Genomic DNA, 16,953 nt, shown 5'->3' with positions numbered 1-16,953 from the left:
TTCAGATCAGAATAAAACAATGCAGCATTCAGAGACAAGTTCTATTAAGAAAAAAGCTTTACATAGAGTTATGTCTGTTATCAAAAAGAAAGGAATATTTTATGGAGAAGGAAGATATGCACACAGACATCAAAAACAAACTCATTAAAAAAAGTTATGACATTGCTAAAGTTAATTATCTGTCGAAGTTTCTATTACAAACTCACCACTCAAGAACCAGCAGCAAATCCATAAGCTATCACACCCCCCAGGTGCCCAGAAGGTCTGCTGAGCTGTGCTGCAGGGATGAGGGAGTTTGAAAGGAGCAGAACAATGAATCATTAGCAGGGACTCTGCAGCTACCATCCTATGATATATGTGGCTGTGTGCTGGCTAGCGAAGATGGAGGGCACAGTCCAACCGAGACTTTTTTTTTAGCGGAGCTGAATTTACCTTGTATTGCCTGCCTTGAGGAGTACAATACAAGTTCAGACAAAGACTTCATAGGCAAGGGGTAGTGCTGAAAGATGTTTTGAGTTTCACAATAAGGAGAGGATTTGCATGGCTTCGGTGGGTAACGGAGGCCTTCTGAAGTTTTCATTCATGCATAATAGTTATGCATCATGTTATTCAATTGCATTTCTTACTCAGCACCTTTCTGCTGAATCTTGTCCCCTTTTCCTTCAGTTCACTTAATTTAGTTACTCAGTGTTATTCTCATGTCCTCTTTCTTTTGTGTAGAAACACAGACTATGCAGCCTTCTATCATCAGTGTACTCTGAACACAGAAGTGCTGGCGCTACAAAAGAAAGTAAAAAATATCAACTCCATAAACAAGCCGTTCTCCATAAACTTACCATTAAAATGCGTCTGTAGCTGTCTCTATCGATGCCCCAGAGCTTGAGATCTGTCTTGGCCTTGACGGTGGCGGCCCGGGGTGTTCCATAGATCAATGCCAGTTCCCCGAAACTGCCTCCTTCTCCGATGCTGGTGACCCACTCCCCGTTGACATAAACCTACCACAGCACAAGACAAAACAAGATGCAAAACCAGTTTGGGGACTTAGTCGCAGTTTTCCTCCTACTGCCAGTTACCTAAAAAGCTATTAGTAATTTCCTTTCTAATCGTCAATGCTGGGGACACAGAAGGAAAACAAGAGCATACAGTTTCCGCAGTTGGTCCCCAAAGAGGGCAACAACCTGCTTTGTGGACAGAATTTCAAGTCGTCTTGCTTCAGTACAATGACTGTATTTACTCTCCAAGTTTTCAGCTCCCATGGTTAACTGGCATCGTGTTTTCCCTGTTGTGTTCAAGGCTCAGACAGTCAACAAGCAGAACTGTCACAACTTTGGCTTTTTATTAACACTGTCAAACTTGAAAGGAAGGAGATTTGTTGATATGTGTAATGAGGTTTGCTGAAAAGCACCATGGCCATGAAATGTAAACTAGTCAAAACAGGGAAACATCTTTTGAAAAGGAACATTTTTTTCTTCCCTAAGCCTAGTGCCTCCAACAACCATTTAAATATAACTACAGAGATCTCTTTCTCCCTTAGTGAAGACTAAGTGCTAAGTGCTTTGGACCTGAGAAGCTATGTGCAGAATTACCCTTTGTCTTTAACACCAGCTCTACAGAACTTATGAAGTAGTATTTGACCCACAGTCAATTTAGATAACATATCCTCTCGAAAGATGGTACGGATCGATACCACTATCACACTATTTTTCCTGGATGATCTCTAATTTGAGAAGAATTCCTACACTTGAGTGCTATGTTAAACCTTCACTGGAGAAAGGGGGACTCATGCAGGTGCTTTCCACTAGGCTGCATTTTCCTCACTATTCATGGACAATACAGCTCATGAGACATAATAGTGTATTCAAAGACTGGTATGGATTGTGTATTCTGCAGCTTGCTTGTAGGCTTGCTGTTATAAACCTACACAATAAACCCTTTTCATTCTGTTAATGTGTCTGTGAGTTTAGAGGGTAGGAAAGGCTGTGTGCATTTACCCAGTGCAGAATATATCCCAATCTGTTACAGACTGATAACAGCAGAAATCAACCAGAATGAATTTCATTTGTTTGGAAGCTCTGTGAAGAAAAATAATATGAAGAAAATATGCAGGTATTCTCATCTTAAGCAGAAAACTATGGCAAAGGAAAAGACCATAACCTATTACCAATTACAGAGTAACAGACTAGCAGTTTTTAAAAAACATATGAATTAGAGCTGTGTTCAAGCTGGGCATGAGAAAAGATGGTGACCAAAGTAAATGAACTGGGGTCAAAATTCAACAAAATGTCAGTATTAATTTTACTTCTATCTTCATTTCATGATGAAAAGGCGTATTACAAACTACAGCTGGAATCAATCCCAATTTATCTTCCCAATATTCAATTAAGCTCTGATCCAGCTCCTACTGAGGCCAGTGAAATGCTGGTTCAGTAGGAGATGGATGAGGCCACGGAGCAGTTCAGCTGATCAAGAGACCTCTTGGGTATCATCTGAAAAGGAGCAATATTAGCATCACTGCTGAACTCCAGGCAATGTTGTGGCTCTTGGTGTTCCTGGAGCATACGAGGATCAAGGGGCTGAAACAAAGGATAAAAATAATCCCAAACAGGCAGGTGGTAGCAGGCTGCCAAGAAAGAGCTCAAGCCACAAAATCTGTAGCTTCATTTCTTCGCGCACGACAGAATGAGTGTCACATAGGAGAATATCACACAAGAGAACAACAGCAGCATTTCCTTTCAAACTTTTACACTCACTGCAGAAAGAAAATCTCACAGAACACTGAATCTACTTTTGATTCTCCTCATGATGAAAAAAATGAATGCAAAAAAAGAAGTTTTAAAAAGCCAGGCAAACCCAAGCACTTTCTGGTGAAACAAGCAGGTAATACTGTGGCTTGTGGATCTTTTTTTTTGAGACAAGCAGGAGAAATGGATGAGTAAAATTAGGATTCTGAAAGGCTTGTGACATAACGAGAATGTATGAAAAATGTTAAACTCAATTAATCCATTGCAAAATTGTCCAGATGCATATTTGAATGTAGGGATATCCCCTTACTGTGGGGATTTCACTGGATGGATCCAGGGTTTGCTACAGTACAGCCATTCATATCCTCAGCAAAAAGTCTCAGGGATGACGGGGAAAATCTAATAATTCCAATGAGTTTTGGACCACATCCTGAACATCAACTGACATTGCATCCTTGACTCTTTTTCAGCACACCAAAAATACACATGCTTCTATATGCTCTTCTGTTCAAAAGCACAAGTTTTGTTATTGCAGAAGGGTCTGAATTATAAGCAGGAATTAAACTCATTCCAACATGTATTTTTTTAAGCAATATGGTGACATTTCCTGTTAAAGCAGTATGCATGATATGACTGCAGCCCAGAGAGGGGAATTACGCTGGTAAAACTCAAGTTAGAGCAAGTGAAGGATGGACATTTACTGTTGCACAGCTGTTATAAAGAGAGGCTGCTACTAAACTGCTCTAAGACTTCTTTAATTTTGCTGTCTTACTTACTTGACAAGACTCATCAGAACGTGTTTGACATCTTGCCTGTAAATAGTTCATGCGAATGGCCATTCCTCCACCCCCCACCACCAGGTTTAAAGTACTCTGAGGTGAAACCAAATCACTGATCTGACAGTCTTTGGGCCCAGCATTCACTTCCCCAATAAAAATGCCATTTCCAATATCAATCTCCAGAGGAAAAACCAGCTTGAGAATAACTGTTGTTTTCTAGGAGGAAAACCATTGTACTACACTCTCTGCAAAGGCCTAAGTCAACAATCAACTTTTGTCTTCACGACGAAGTTCAACTGCATTGGTGGCACATTACAAAGCCATTCTGCCCTTTAACAGAGAGTTCAGCTCCACTATGAATCCCTTTAAAATAGGTTTTATAAAAAGAAGTAGAAAGGAAAGTAGCTCTGTAAGGTGTGGGAAGTAAAGCTATTTTAGGCTCAGAACAGCTTATGAAAGCCAATGTTATATGGCAGCAGCTCAGATGAACTCCTTTATCCAAAAAAATGCTGGGCTGAGGTTTTGGCTTGGGCAGTTTTAGGCATTTGTGAACTCTCACCAAAGTGGCGAGTACATAAGTGAATTATTCCTAATTGTTACTTGACCTGCTGATCACAGCTCTGTAATAGCTGGAACCTTCTTCTTTCATGCAGCTGAAGAGGAATGTAGAACTGCAGGTGCCCAAATATGACCAAGCCATCAGGACCATCTACTTTCCACAGATCAAAAGTACTTTAGATTTCTATTGTTTTCCATCATGTAATATAAGCATTGCAATTTTTGTGGGCTTGAAAATCACACAACTTCGTTCATTTCATTATGGGAAAAATCTCCTGTGAACATCAGCAGCTCCTTTCTTCATGGGCTGCAATATACATAGGCACTAACTGCGAGAGAAAATGCAATGAGTCACACACTGCTCAATGCAATAAGAATGCATCTTGGCCTCATTCATCTTCATGTTGTCTAAAGAAGCAGCAAGTAACCTTACCACAAGCAGTAATATAGCCATTTTACTTTGAAGGCAGGATATGAAGATCTATCTCTGAGCTTCATTGGAGTGAATTTACTTTTACTTTAATTTTGTATTGCCGATTTCAAGTTAACTCTCAGCATTTTTTTTTTGCTGCCACTTTGTGATCTATGTGGACAATCTCATTTGTTCCAGGCATTGCAACTTTTAGATGTTAAATCCCCTCACTCAGATCTGTTTGTAATAATTTGTGCTTTGTGTCTTTTCAAGCCTTAATATTTGTTATCCAAAAATGAAGATGAGGTTTATTTATTCTTGGAAAAATAAGCAAGCCTTAGACATGAAGGGTATTTATATGTGGGTAGTTTTCTCAAATAAAGCCAGTGCTTTATTTGTAATATGAATTTGCTTTTCTTAAATATAAATATACGAGCTTGGAGCCTGCCTTGAGAATCCTTAAAAATTCAAGCTGAAAAACTCCAAACTTTAAAATGTTCTGTTTCAAATTTCAAAAAGCATCCTTCTGAAATTAGAAAGATCATTAATGATGGAAGAATTGAAACCAAAAGCAATCTATGGAATCTAACCATAAAATGCAACTAGTTTTAAAATCCAACAGTATTCTCACATAAACCACCATGTACTTTTCATCTTTGTATATACAAATTAGACAGTTTCTGTATACGAATAAGGGCTTCAAGAAGATTTGACCTACAATTAAAAGATAATCTTATCTATTGTCCACAATATTCATGTATAGCTCTACATATACATTTATACAGTAAATACAGAACCTATATATGAAAAAATACTGAGCAGTTTTCATTTTGATTTTCACCATACTGTAGTTTGGCTGCTGTTGTTTTACAAGAATAAAAACTGAGAATGACTGTAGAGAAAGTTGCTGTGACATTAAATAGAATAGGAAGTTGTTCAGTCTAAAAAAAATACATCTGCTTTAAAAGGGTAGTTGATGGTGCTTTTTAAAGTAAAAAATGTGAGGTTATAAGATTAAAATAATAAACAGGAAGTCATTTTTATATTTAGAAATATGGATTAGAGATTTTTGCAAGACACATACTTTAGCAGGTACTTTCAACATCTTTACTGGAAACTATAATTTAAGCTCTGCCAGCTACTTTTTGGCATGAATTCACATTTGTCGGAGCAGAAAAGCTTCCGGTAGACAATTGACCTCTAAGACTTCAAACCTCATGCCATCATCTACCTTGTATAAACTTTATCCATCTGCAGGGCCAGGTCATGAGTTAACAGTTCTCATCAACCCTGAAGTGCTAAGGAGGAAAACTGTGACTGGTAACACTATAATGTCCTTTCCCATCCAATGCAGCTTTGGTCAAAGTATACCTGGTTTGTAGCATACAGTATATGAGAGAAAACCCCCAGGTTCTCCAAGACCTACCTCTTCCTGATTTCTAAACCCCCTTCTTTTACATATGAAAATTTGTGCCCTCCTCCCTTGCCCCATAGTCCATGTGGAGTGTGCTTGCCAATGGAAGGGTATTGAGTCTTCTTTGGCTGTCCATAGTAATACCAAGAAGGAAATGTAGAGATACTTTATTCTGTACTAACAAGGCTTGTTTATACCCTAAGAAAGTGTAAGAGTTGAGGATAAAGTGTTATTATATTTAAAAATATTTTATTGTACTTCTAATTTGACTCAGATTATTTTTAGGGGAAAATATTAGAATGCTTTTACTTACTCTCTGGGGTGCCTATGCCAAAACTCTAACAGTAAATTACTTTCCAATGTTGCAGCTCTTTAAACTCAAAACACCACACACTGATTTTGTTATTCTGGCTTTGTTGGTGGTTTCTGTTTGGTTTTGGTTTCTTGGTTGATAGATTTATTTTTTTTTCAGTTTTGCAATGACTTGGATGGGAATTGTATAACGGCAATTGCAACCTCCTTTATGTGTATCTTTGCATGTGTATGCAAAACCTTGGTGCTTATCAGTCATGGTGTTCTCAGAGTAAATTGCTCCTTGAATCCACCAGTCCTGGTATACCTGCCACTTCTGTGCAGATCAGGGAAATGATGAAGGCAGATAGCCTGGCCAGGCGCTAAAAGCCTCCATGCATAGGCCAACACCAGCTGAACTAGGCAGAAAATGGCTCGAGGCTTTAAGTCTCGGGGTCAATTGCCTACTCTCCAAGTTGCTTTTTTTCTTGGAGAAGGGTGGAAGCATGCCAAAAAATATCTGGCAAGGCTTAAATGAACTGCAGCTCGCTTACTAGCGGTCTGGATTTTCTTCAGACAATAAGGATTTTAGCACTGCTGCCCAGAAAGTAGAAGAACTCTTTTCTGGGGAGCTCTATATATTGTGTGATAGTGCACAGCTAGGGAGTCTGGGAGCTGCTGCCTTATACTGGAGCAACTTACTCTGCACTAACTGCCCTGGTACAGACTTTACTCTGTGGGGGAAAAATGGGCTTACCTCCCTGCAGCTTCCCCGAAAAGGCAGTTAATGTAGGCAACTTCTATAGCTACCAGGGTGTAGTTGCAACTTGCTCCTGGATGAGCGAACGTTTCTTGTGCCTTCTACAGTATCTTGCAAAGGAATTCAGTGTGTGTTTTGGCTGAAGATATAGGAAAAGCTTAGGAAGGACAGAGTATCTAGCTGAGGAGATGGTAAGGTGCAGCCGGATGAAGGAAGGGGGATGCTGAAGTGGGACAGCATGAGAGCTGGTCACAGAAGAGTTCTGCAAGACTTAGAGGGTCAGGAGCTTTGGCTGTCCCTGAAATAAGCTCAGTCCAAATGACATCTCTTAAGTCTTGTTAGGATGTATTTGTCCTACAGGTCATGTCAGAAAACTGTCCATATGTGTGTCTGAGAAGTGTCAGGATGACATTATAGTGGATCTGTCCATTTTGATCTGTCCTAGCAGCTATAGGCTGATTTTGGCAATTAGGGGAGTAGGGATTGAGAATGCTCGTGAAATCAAAGTTGCAATCTACTCAAAGAAACCCAGTTATTTCATTCATTCCTTAGAAAATCTGCTATTGCAAGTCTCAAAGACAAGGCAGGAAAAATGTATATCCTATATCATACATAACTGACTGGAGGACTGCAAACTACTTGGAATACAAAGAAAACTTCTGCCTTCAACTCTAATAGAGTAAAACAAAGCTGCGCACTATGCTCTTTGTTTAGCAAAACAGCAAGGCCCCCTGAAGTCAACAGAATTGCTCATGTGCTTAAAGGAGGACTGCTGCTTAGTTTGTCAAATCAAGGGTCTGGGATAAAATTTTCAAAAGCATCTATACGGCTTAAGAGCCTACGTGTAATTGCAATGCAGTGGCACTGAGGCCATTTAGTCACTGTGGCAGCGTCGTGGTTTAAGCCCAGCCAGCAACTAGGCACTCCGCAGCCGCTCACTCGCTCCTCCCCCCTCCCAGTGGGATGGGGAGGAGAATAGAAAAAAACCCGTAAAACTCATGGGTTGAGATAAGAACAATTTAATAACTAAAGTAAAATAACATGTAATACTAACAATAATAATAAGTATAATAATAATGAAAAGGAAAATAATAAAATTAAATTAAATTTAACAAACAACAACAACACAAACAAACAAACAAACAAGAAGAGGCAGGTGATGCACAATGCAATTGCTCACCACCCGCTGACTGATGCCTGAGCAGTGATCCGCCCCTCATAGCCAACTCCCCCAGTTTATATACTGAGCATGACATTCTGTGGCATGGAATATCCCTTTGGCTAGTTCAGGTCAGCTTTCCTGGCTATGCTCCCTCCCAGCTTCTTGCACACCTGCTTGCTGGCAGAGCATGGGAAACTGAAAAATCCTTGACTTAGGATAAGTGCTACTTAGCAACAACTAAAACATCAGTGTGTTATCGACATTATTCTCACACAAAATCCAAAACACACTGTACCAGCTACTAAGAAGAAAATTAACTCTATCCCAGCCAAAACCAGGACAGGCAGCTTTTCAAATTTTACCCCAAATCCCATCTCAGAAGCCTCACAGGTCCCTGAATTGTTCTGGGAACTATAAGATTGTTCTGCAAAAGACTTTCATGAACTCAAGAAACCATTAATGAAAAATGATCTGGACACATGTCTCTTCTTGGGCCATTTGTGGTCAAGATTATTTATGAAAGGATTTCAACTTTCCATAAAAGCACAGAGAACGTTGAATACACAGCTAACATGATGTAGTAAAGGTGTTTCTGTGTAGATGCCAGGATATACCGGGGAAGGGAACTACGATGCCATCTCACCCAACAGAGAATACAGCAAATGGTGCTCTAAACAAGTCCTTCTCAACATTTGCAGAGCCACAGCCACCTTGGAGATTGATGGCAAAGGAAATACACAAACCACCTCATGCAATGGTTTTACAAGCAGACACAAAGTTGGCTAGGCCCTGGACTTTTATTTTCCCCATTTTGTCACTGCTTTGTAAGACAATATGTGGACATGGAAGATTATCTTTTTTGCAATTAATTGCAAGGGTTTTGCAGACTGTTTTCTGATATTATTTGGTCCCCAGTATCCTTGAGCCAAACACTGAAGAAAGCTTTCCTAAAGGTTTTGAGCAAGGACAAATTATTTTTAAAGAGGATTAATCTATAACTTCAGTATGTGCATTTGTGTATGTTTGCGGGTCTGATTCAAAGCCAGTGAACTCATTAAGCTCAGTATCGGGCCCTAACCAGTTATTTTAAAACTAAATTTTAGCGCTGTTCTATAAATATTGCTCTTTTATTTTCTGGCCCTGTGGATGTGGCAATGTTTGCTATTGAGAGGTATGCCTGATAGGAACAGTGAGTCAGACGGATTTCCTGAGGAGCAACTTCCAGAGGCAGAGGCAGCATGTGAGGTTTCTCAGTTCCCAACAATACCAATTAGATGGTCTCCTGACACAAACAGACTGCTAAAAAAAATAACTTTCACTAAAATAACTGTATGCCTCCTGCCCAGATTTAAAATAAATCACTTTCTCCTTTAAATATGCCAAACAAAACTCATCTGGGCATCTGAAGAGCAACGCTGCTAATGAGCAAGCCTGTCCTATCTGACAACTGTGGATACGTAAGATGTGTGTAGAAAATTCAGTCAAATGAGAAACTTGTAGCAAAAATGCAAAAGGGTCAGTTTCATATGGGATAAAAATGATAAGAGGTGAATAGATTATGATTAGAAACACAGGTTCAGAAAGAAGCTTCTTTTCAAAGACTTGATTAAACCACTGCATACTCCTATAAACATTTTGTGGTCTAACAGATCACTTTACACTTATAATAATCCTTGCTTTATTAATATGCTGCATTGTTCATATATTTGGACCTAATTTTAAAAGCAAATTAAGGTTTCTAAGATGAAACTCGCTGCCTGAGGCTGTATCTCAATTTGGGGAGAAAAAAACCCAACACATGAGCTAAGATAACTGATTAAAGAAAATATTTTCCTTATGGTTGATCTGAACCCTCGGGTGCATTCCAGCACGGTGGCCTGCTCTGCCAAAGACTGCACACCTCCAGGTGTGGTTAGGGTTCTGTAGATAATGTCATTTGCTTGGTTTTGATACCATATTTTCCTGCTTGGAATGGACAAATAAGCTAGGATGTAAAACATGCCAATTATGAAATTATGCACAAATGACTTAACACAACAAAAGCAAAGTAATGAGACCAATCCTGTGAAATCTATTTCAAGAAGAAAGGAGAGAGAACCACAGCACATGGCTGGATCAAGCTGTGTGCCAGAGCATACAATTCTATTACGTAGCTTCAGAATAAATATTATACCGTAAGAGTGTACTTACATCCACCTCGCCTTGGTCAATCACATAGAAGTTGTCTCCTTCATCACCTGGAAGCAAAATACAAAAGGTGATTGTTTCCTGAAGGTCTGCTAAACTGTTTAATAATTTCCTGTCTCTATATTTAATCCTGTACATATTTGCACAGGTTTGTACACCAGATTACTTACAGAGAGATTCATTTTCTGAAACAACCTTGCCTATTTGCCTTCATAAATCAAAATATTGCTATGATTTCTTCCTATTAATATCTTTCAATTGCATTAATTTATCTCTTCTGATTGATTCAACACTTCATTCAGTGTAAACACACCAGAGGCTTTAATATAGCCTGAGGGTCATGAAGTCCTCCACAACATGCTGTAGGCACGCAGGTAAGTTGCCAGGTGTGATAACTATGATACAGCACAATGAGGTGTTGAATATTCCCAACGACCATAAAAATATTTTCCATTTCTAATTACTCTCAGCTAGCCTGTGCCACCCTTATGCATTCTGAGCTGTGGTTTACTTCCTGACTATCTTCAGTTAAGGAATGAACATTTTAATTTGAAGTGCTATTTATCTACCTTTAACTGCAGCACTTTGAAACCCTGGAGATCTACCGGTGTGGTTTTGTAAGAGACTTCTGCACATGTAGCAAAAGATCTGCATCCATGAACTTATGATATAGCTACACACTTAGATGCTTTTGGAATGTGGTTATTCTTCCCGTTAAGCAAAGAGGGTGAAATCTCAAACGGAGAGATGCGAATTGTACAATCTTAGCAAACATACAAGGGAAAAAAATGAGAAGAATAATTACCCTGTTGTATGACTGTTTCTCCTGCGATGTGTGTGACAGGGAACATGGCATCAAATATGTCACTGGAAAAAAAAAAAGAAACATTTATTGATGAATCAGACCTATTTCTTATCTAGTCAGTAGACCTACCTTCACTGTTTCATTTAGCTTTCATTAACAGATTTTGCAGAAAAAGAAAAGGAAAATGGTAGTTGTAACTAGAAAATGAGCCCCTGCTTGGCAAGAAATCAAAATAACTAGTTAGGCACAAGCTGTGGTTTAAAACTAAGTGAGACCACAATTCAGTGCATGTTATATTGAAAAAAACTCCTGAATTATATGCATATAGGCCCCTTCTTACAGCACTGCACAAACTAGCCAGCCTGCGTATTTTATTGCCTAAGCAGACAGATTTCAGATTTTCAGCTGCGATCAGTATGTGTCACAGCAGTAATTGCTAGATGCCTAAACGGGAGCTCTCCTCTTCTGAACATCTGGCCTCACGTTTACAAGCAAAACCTGTTCCACAATACAGAGCACATTTGGAAAGGTAGATGGCTCTAAATTAATGTAGCATAAGACCTGGCAAAAGATTGCATTCACAGTACAGAAGAGGCCAAACTCTGAAAATCTTAGTGAGTTACTCGTGAGAAGGGAATTCGACCAATGCTACAGAAACACCAAAGCTGCAGAAGAGCCTGGTGCTCATTAATCATCACTGAATTACACACCTTACTGTGGTCTCCAGCATACTGTCACATATCCTTAAAAGGCCAGGCAGAGCAGTAAGGACGGGAATGCACCCTGCACCAACACTTTGGGCAACTTGCCCAAATCCAGTCCTTTGTTTATTGAGGGAAACAGCAGGCTCTGTGGAGCCAGGGCTTCCTTTCCCCACATCAGATTTTGGGGAGCTTATTTTGAGAAGCATGAACCACACCGAGACGGGCACTCCCCACCTCTCTTCCCCTTCCTATGTATCAGTCTCAAGGGCTAAAGGAAATAACTCCCCGACACGAACAAAAGGCAGCAAGGAGGAATTGTTAACTAGTCTCTTCCCAGGTCTGGTCTAGGAATGGTCCATCCAGGGACCACCGATGACAGCGGCGAGATGAAACACTTCAGCCTGGAATGGAGCAAAGTCCTCACGATCCTAACAGAGCACGAGCAGTGAAGAAACCTAAAATTTTCATCAAAATAGCCAGAAGATCAGCAAAAAAACCCATGCTACATTTCAATGCCTTATATGGCAAATGCATATTGTAAAATCCCATTATTAGCTTATTTCCTGTTCAACTGTTCCAGAATTTATTCAGGCTCAGTTCTAGGAAATGTTTCACTTCTAAGTTCAAATTGGTCATGTCTTTCCTCTTCAGCAGCCAGAATGTTTTTGCTCAGTATTGCAGCTCTGCGTCAGCACCGCTTGTAGGAGAACTGGGAGATTTCAAACCAGGCACCTCCCGCTGCTCCACAGTACCTGCAAGGGATGCTTACCCCATGACCTATAATAAAATGATATATTTTATGCCTATTGTTTCATCAGGCCAAGCCTGTGCTATTTCTACTCACATTCAGGAAATACCTCCACCACGGATAAAAAGCCTGCTCAGAGACTCTAAGGAGAAACCTCTTTCTCACCTCATTCTGAGCACCAATGTAAAGACCTATAATAAATTATTCTGAAAAGTATATGGACTGTATTCTTAAATCCACTAAACTCATTTTTAATGATCTTAAATGGGTTCAGCATTTCTCCAGTTCAAGGGACTCCTCTGTTGGCAGAAAGCATCTGGCTGGTGCAGGCTGTGGAGCTGGTCCCTGTGCCAACCCTCAGTGCCCTCCACCTAAAAGAAATGGCAGCTGAGGTTCAGATGAGATGGGGGAAACTACCACGATGGTAGGCGCCGAACGGGAACAGCCACCGAGGGACCTTATGTCGATGAGGCAAGTCAAGCTGTTCTTCACAGGAGCTCTGGGACTTGGAAATTCAGTATGACAGAGGCTCGTTTGCCTCCCTGTGGCTTTCCCTTGGCTGTGCCTGGGCACTTCAGTGAGCTTTAGGAAGAGTCCTGCAGCCTGCAGAAGATTTACTGGAGGAAAAGGCACTCTGCGTGGCAGAGAAGAAAGTCTTCAATGTGATACATCCAAAAATAGGCACAACACTGTGAATATCAATAACCAAACCAAAATGTGACTATTTGAACAAACTTGGAAACTTTTTTAAAATAGAAATACAAAGGAAATAACTACCTACAGTTTCACCGTTTCATCTTTGTTTTAAGGCTGCATTTTATTTATAACTTAACAACTGACTGTATAAACAGTGCCCAATAAATTACATATAGCGCTGCACCCTTCTCCAAAAGGTTCCACATTTCATTTCTACAACACCTTTTAGTTTTATCAAAAAAATCCTTTTTAAAATCCACAGAGTAATACTTCCAGCTGACGGTGTAATGAACCCAAAGTGAATTAGCAACAACAGCAGTTTTACGCTAATGTTCTGCTGTGTAGCAGTGTAGAAGAATATTAGTGCAAATATTCTAGCACTCCATATACGATGTGTTTCAGCAAAGTCTTAATCTTATTAGACCAAGGCTTGGATTTTTTAAGAGACCTTTGAAGGACATATCATCAGACATTAGTCTAAAATACATATGAACACACTGACACACAAGGTACCCAGAGTCATGGTGATGTTGATTTACATCTCCTAAGGGAAACAAGGGCATATCTTTGATAAATAAATGTAAGTGACCAACAATATCATGACTGTCACATGTCAAACATATCGTCATGTTTCTTTTCTACTAGGGAACTAATGTTCTTAATCGATATGGTTAGGCCAAGATCTCTCACAGTGATTAATGAGTCGGAGTGTTTCTGCTTTTGGATGCTCAACTTGAGATTCATTAAATAGTCTCAGATCTCAGATGATATGGATCAGCAGGCAGCCTCAAAGTTTCTCAACGTACAAGTCTGGCAGCCAAGAACTGGGACATTCAGAATACCACCAAGGAAAACCACCCTTCTGGAAATTATCATCTCCTAAAGTACCAAATGCTTAAGGTCCCCGTATGAAATCTGGCTTTTGATTTAATTCAGACTAAGTGTAGAATCTGTTTGGAAATGTTTCTTATTGCCTTTATCCTCAGTGTCTGAAATAAACACACAAATGTCACAAGGATCAATATACCACAATACTTTGAAAAAAATTTGTTCCTGACCCAAGCCAAGATCTGAAACTACAATAAACAGACAATTTTCCACCTCCCCAATAAACGTCCGATGCTCCATATTCAGTTTCAGCCATGTGTCCTGGGTCTGTACTATGTAGTGAAAAGAAGCTTTAAATACTGAATAAGTTAAGAAATGGCACTTGTTAAAGGTATAAACAATATGGCCAAGACCAAAAATATGGCCTGTTGTTTTATTTCCTGTACCATGCACCTGTTTCTAAGACATTTAAAATCATTCTCTGACCATTACAGTAAAAAAAAGCCTTTACACATACAGTGCCGCAACAATCTCGCCACCAAGCAGAGATTGTGGCTATGTTCTCCTACAGCTCTGCAAAAGTAGGTAGTTGTATTTCTTGGGTTTGAAGGTTTTGTTAAATAATTAGGGCCAAACACATGCATACACATTCCTAACAACCAAAATTTTTTTCAAGCACAAGCAGGTTTTATTCCAGCATAAACAAAAAGCCAGAAAATCAGTAGTTAAGTCTTCACAAAATGTTGAACTACCATGATTTCATCTTCTGTCTGAGCTGCAGCACGAAGAACACAGCAGCCTCTGTCTTCTGCCCCTGCACCAACTATTTAACTGTTGACACTGACCGTGTTAGCAATGCTGTGCACTGAATTGATATGGAAACAGTTTGATTTTTTGCCAGGATTTTTATGATTGTGCTGTAAATAAGAACTGCTCAGAGGGATTTCCTTATTTTGTTGAAAATGTATCACTTGCCCTGTTCCTGGATGACTTATTCAGGTGATGGAAGAAGAAAACAGGGCACCAGTTCTGGTATTTCAGCTGTTGTTTCATGAGACTGCAACCAAGAGAGATGCACTGCACCCAGCATGTCCCAAGCTCAGCATCAGTGCTTGGAGGGCTCTTTCTCACCCTCTCCAGAGCCAAAGTTTTTGACAGGCTTTGCAATTTTTTCACAGCTTCCCTACCTAATTCCAGAGGATCTGTATCTGGTTACTCATGGCATATGGAGTCAAACTTTTGTTCCAATCAGAAGGTGTCAAGGGCAATTTTTGGCTTGGAAGTGTAGTTGCAGGTGGGACTCTATGTACCTGAATACCTACATGTGGATTCAAAGGGAGACGTTAGCAGGACATTACTAATGTTTTCCAGGGGGATTTCTGCGTGTTTAATTCTTTGTAATTTTTGACAGTATCATTCAAAAACAAATTACAAGAAAAGATTGTGAGCAGCATAAAACATACAGAGAGCAGTTAACTAGTCCAACAAAGTGAAACCAAGAAATGTGTTTAGACATGAAATCTCTATCTATTCAATCAAAAAATACCATCTGTCTTCTCAGCGAATATAAAAATTTAAAAGACTTTTTTAAAAAGGTCAAAGATATCAAAGGCTTGCAGCAAGTTTTAACACATAAAGTGTCTTCCATGAGTGTACAGGAGAATTGCAAACAATTGCAATCAGACCTGAAATCACAGGGGCTGATCCTCTGCTGTCTGTCATCTGTAATGACTTCTGGCCACCTGTCCAGGTTGAGCCAACTCCCCTTTCACGCAAAGAAGGAAAACTCCACTCGAATCAATGAGACTGAAGCTATTCAGCCCAGCAAAGAGTCTATCACAGTGATTGCAAAATAACTATGATGAAACACTCTGCTGATTTAATTCAATAGCATTTTATAGACCCCTTGTGCCAAGATGCAAATGACTGTGCTAAGAGGAAGCCAGTAGAGAGGGCAGGGCCAAGGGGTTCTCTTTCTCATGAGAAAAAGTTAGTGATAAAAATAAATCATCTCATCTGCTTTTACACCGAGGCTGCTTGGAGTCAACGTAGAATATGATAGACAAAAAAACATAATGTGCACTGTAGGTAATATAGCATCGGCAATGGGCAACTGAGAAGCAGCTTGTTAACACAAAGCGAGAGAAGGAGGATTCCAAGCACTTTCAGAACCAGACCACGGCAATGGCCAAAATAGGGAAACTATGTAAGACAATTTATCAGTTTCACAATCAGATTTCTTTCCAGCCCTTGCTGTGCTGAATGCATTGCAGGAAAGGAAAAATGGAAGAGGCAAAATGTATACGTGTTAGGCAAAAATGGAAAATCCTCGTTATACCTGCAGGTTATAATTTGTCAAGAGTTCAATCAGAACAATTTCATTCTGCAGGCAGACTCAGAAAGCCTTCAATGTGTGTGCTCTACAGAGTTTTTTCTTCTTTTGCTATCTCTCTAGCAAAACAAAGCAAGCCCTGTATTGTTGAGGATAACTTTAAAAGATATGTAGCTGCTCTGGCATAATTCAACAAAAGACATGCAACATTTTCTCGGAGTGAGGCTGCCCTAGCAGGAGCATTCCAGCATTTTAAACCTTTCCTACTTACATACCTTTAAAGTTTAGTAAACAAAATTGATAGTAACTCCACCTTTCTTTAGCTGTAGCTCTTATATCTGGGCACTATTTTAAGATTTCTAAAGTTTGGGAGGGGTCTCTTCTCACATATGTCCAAGATTTTCTTATGATTCATTTCCTGAAAAGATAACAACTTTCTAGCAATCATTCTAAAAACTGCTTCTCCTGCCCTGTAAGGATGAAGAGCACAGAATTTAAACCAAATTGGCTTCAATTAACATCTGTGTAGTGAAGGA

The 16,953-nt window shown here is 39.7% G+C and overlaps 1 protein-coding gene across 3 annotated transcripts in view; it reads right to left on the bottom strand.

Moving 5' to 3' along the window:
- PRKAR1B (protein kinase cAMP-dependent type I regulatory subunit beta) overlaps positions 1–16,953 on the bottom strand; it is a 103,470-nt gene that overhangs the window by 32,611 nt on the left and 53,906 nt on the right. For all 3 annotated transcript variants that reach the window (XM_075058386.1, XM_075058388.1, XM_075058387.1), the window contains exons 5-7: positions 11,110–11,171; positions 10,308–10,354; positions 837–995 (exon numbers count right to left, since the gene is read on the bottom strand). In XM_075058386.1, the coding sequence (XP_074914487.1) occupies positions 837–995; positions 10,308–10,354; positions 11,110–11,171 (268 nt within the window). The remainder of the gene's footprint in view (positions 1–836; positions 996–10,307; positions 10,355–11,109; positions 11,172–16,953) is intronic.

Source organism: Buteo buteo, chromosome 27 (genome assembly GCF_964188355.1).
Source record: "Buteo buteo chromosome 27, bButBut1.hap1.1, whole genome shotgun sequence".
Taxonomy (NCBI): Eukaryota; Metazoa; Chordata; class Aves; order Accipitriformes; family Accipitridae; genus Buteo; species Buteo buteo.
Note: the sequence above shows the minus strand (reverse complement) of the source record. Positions and strands in the feature narration are given on the sequence as shown.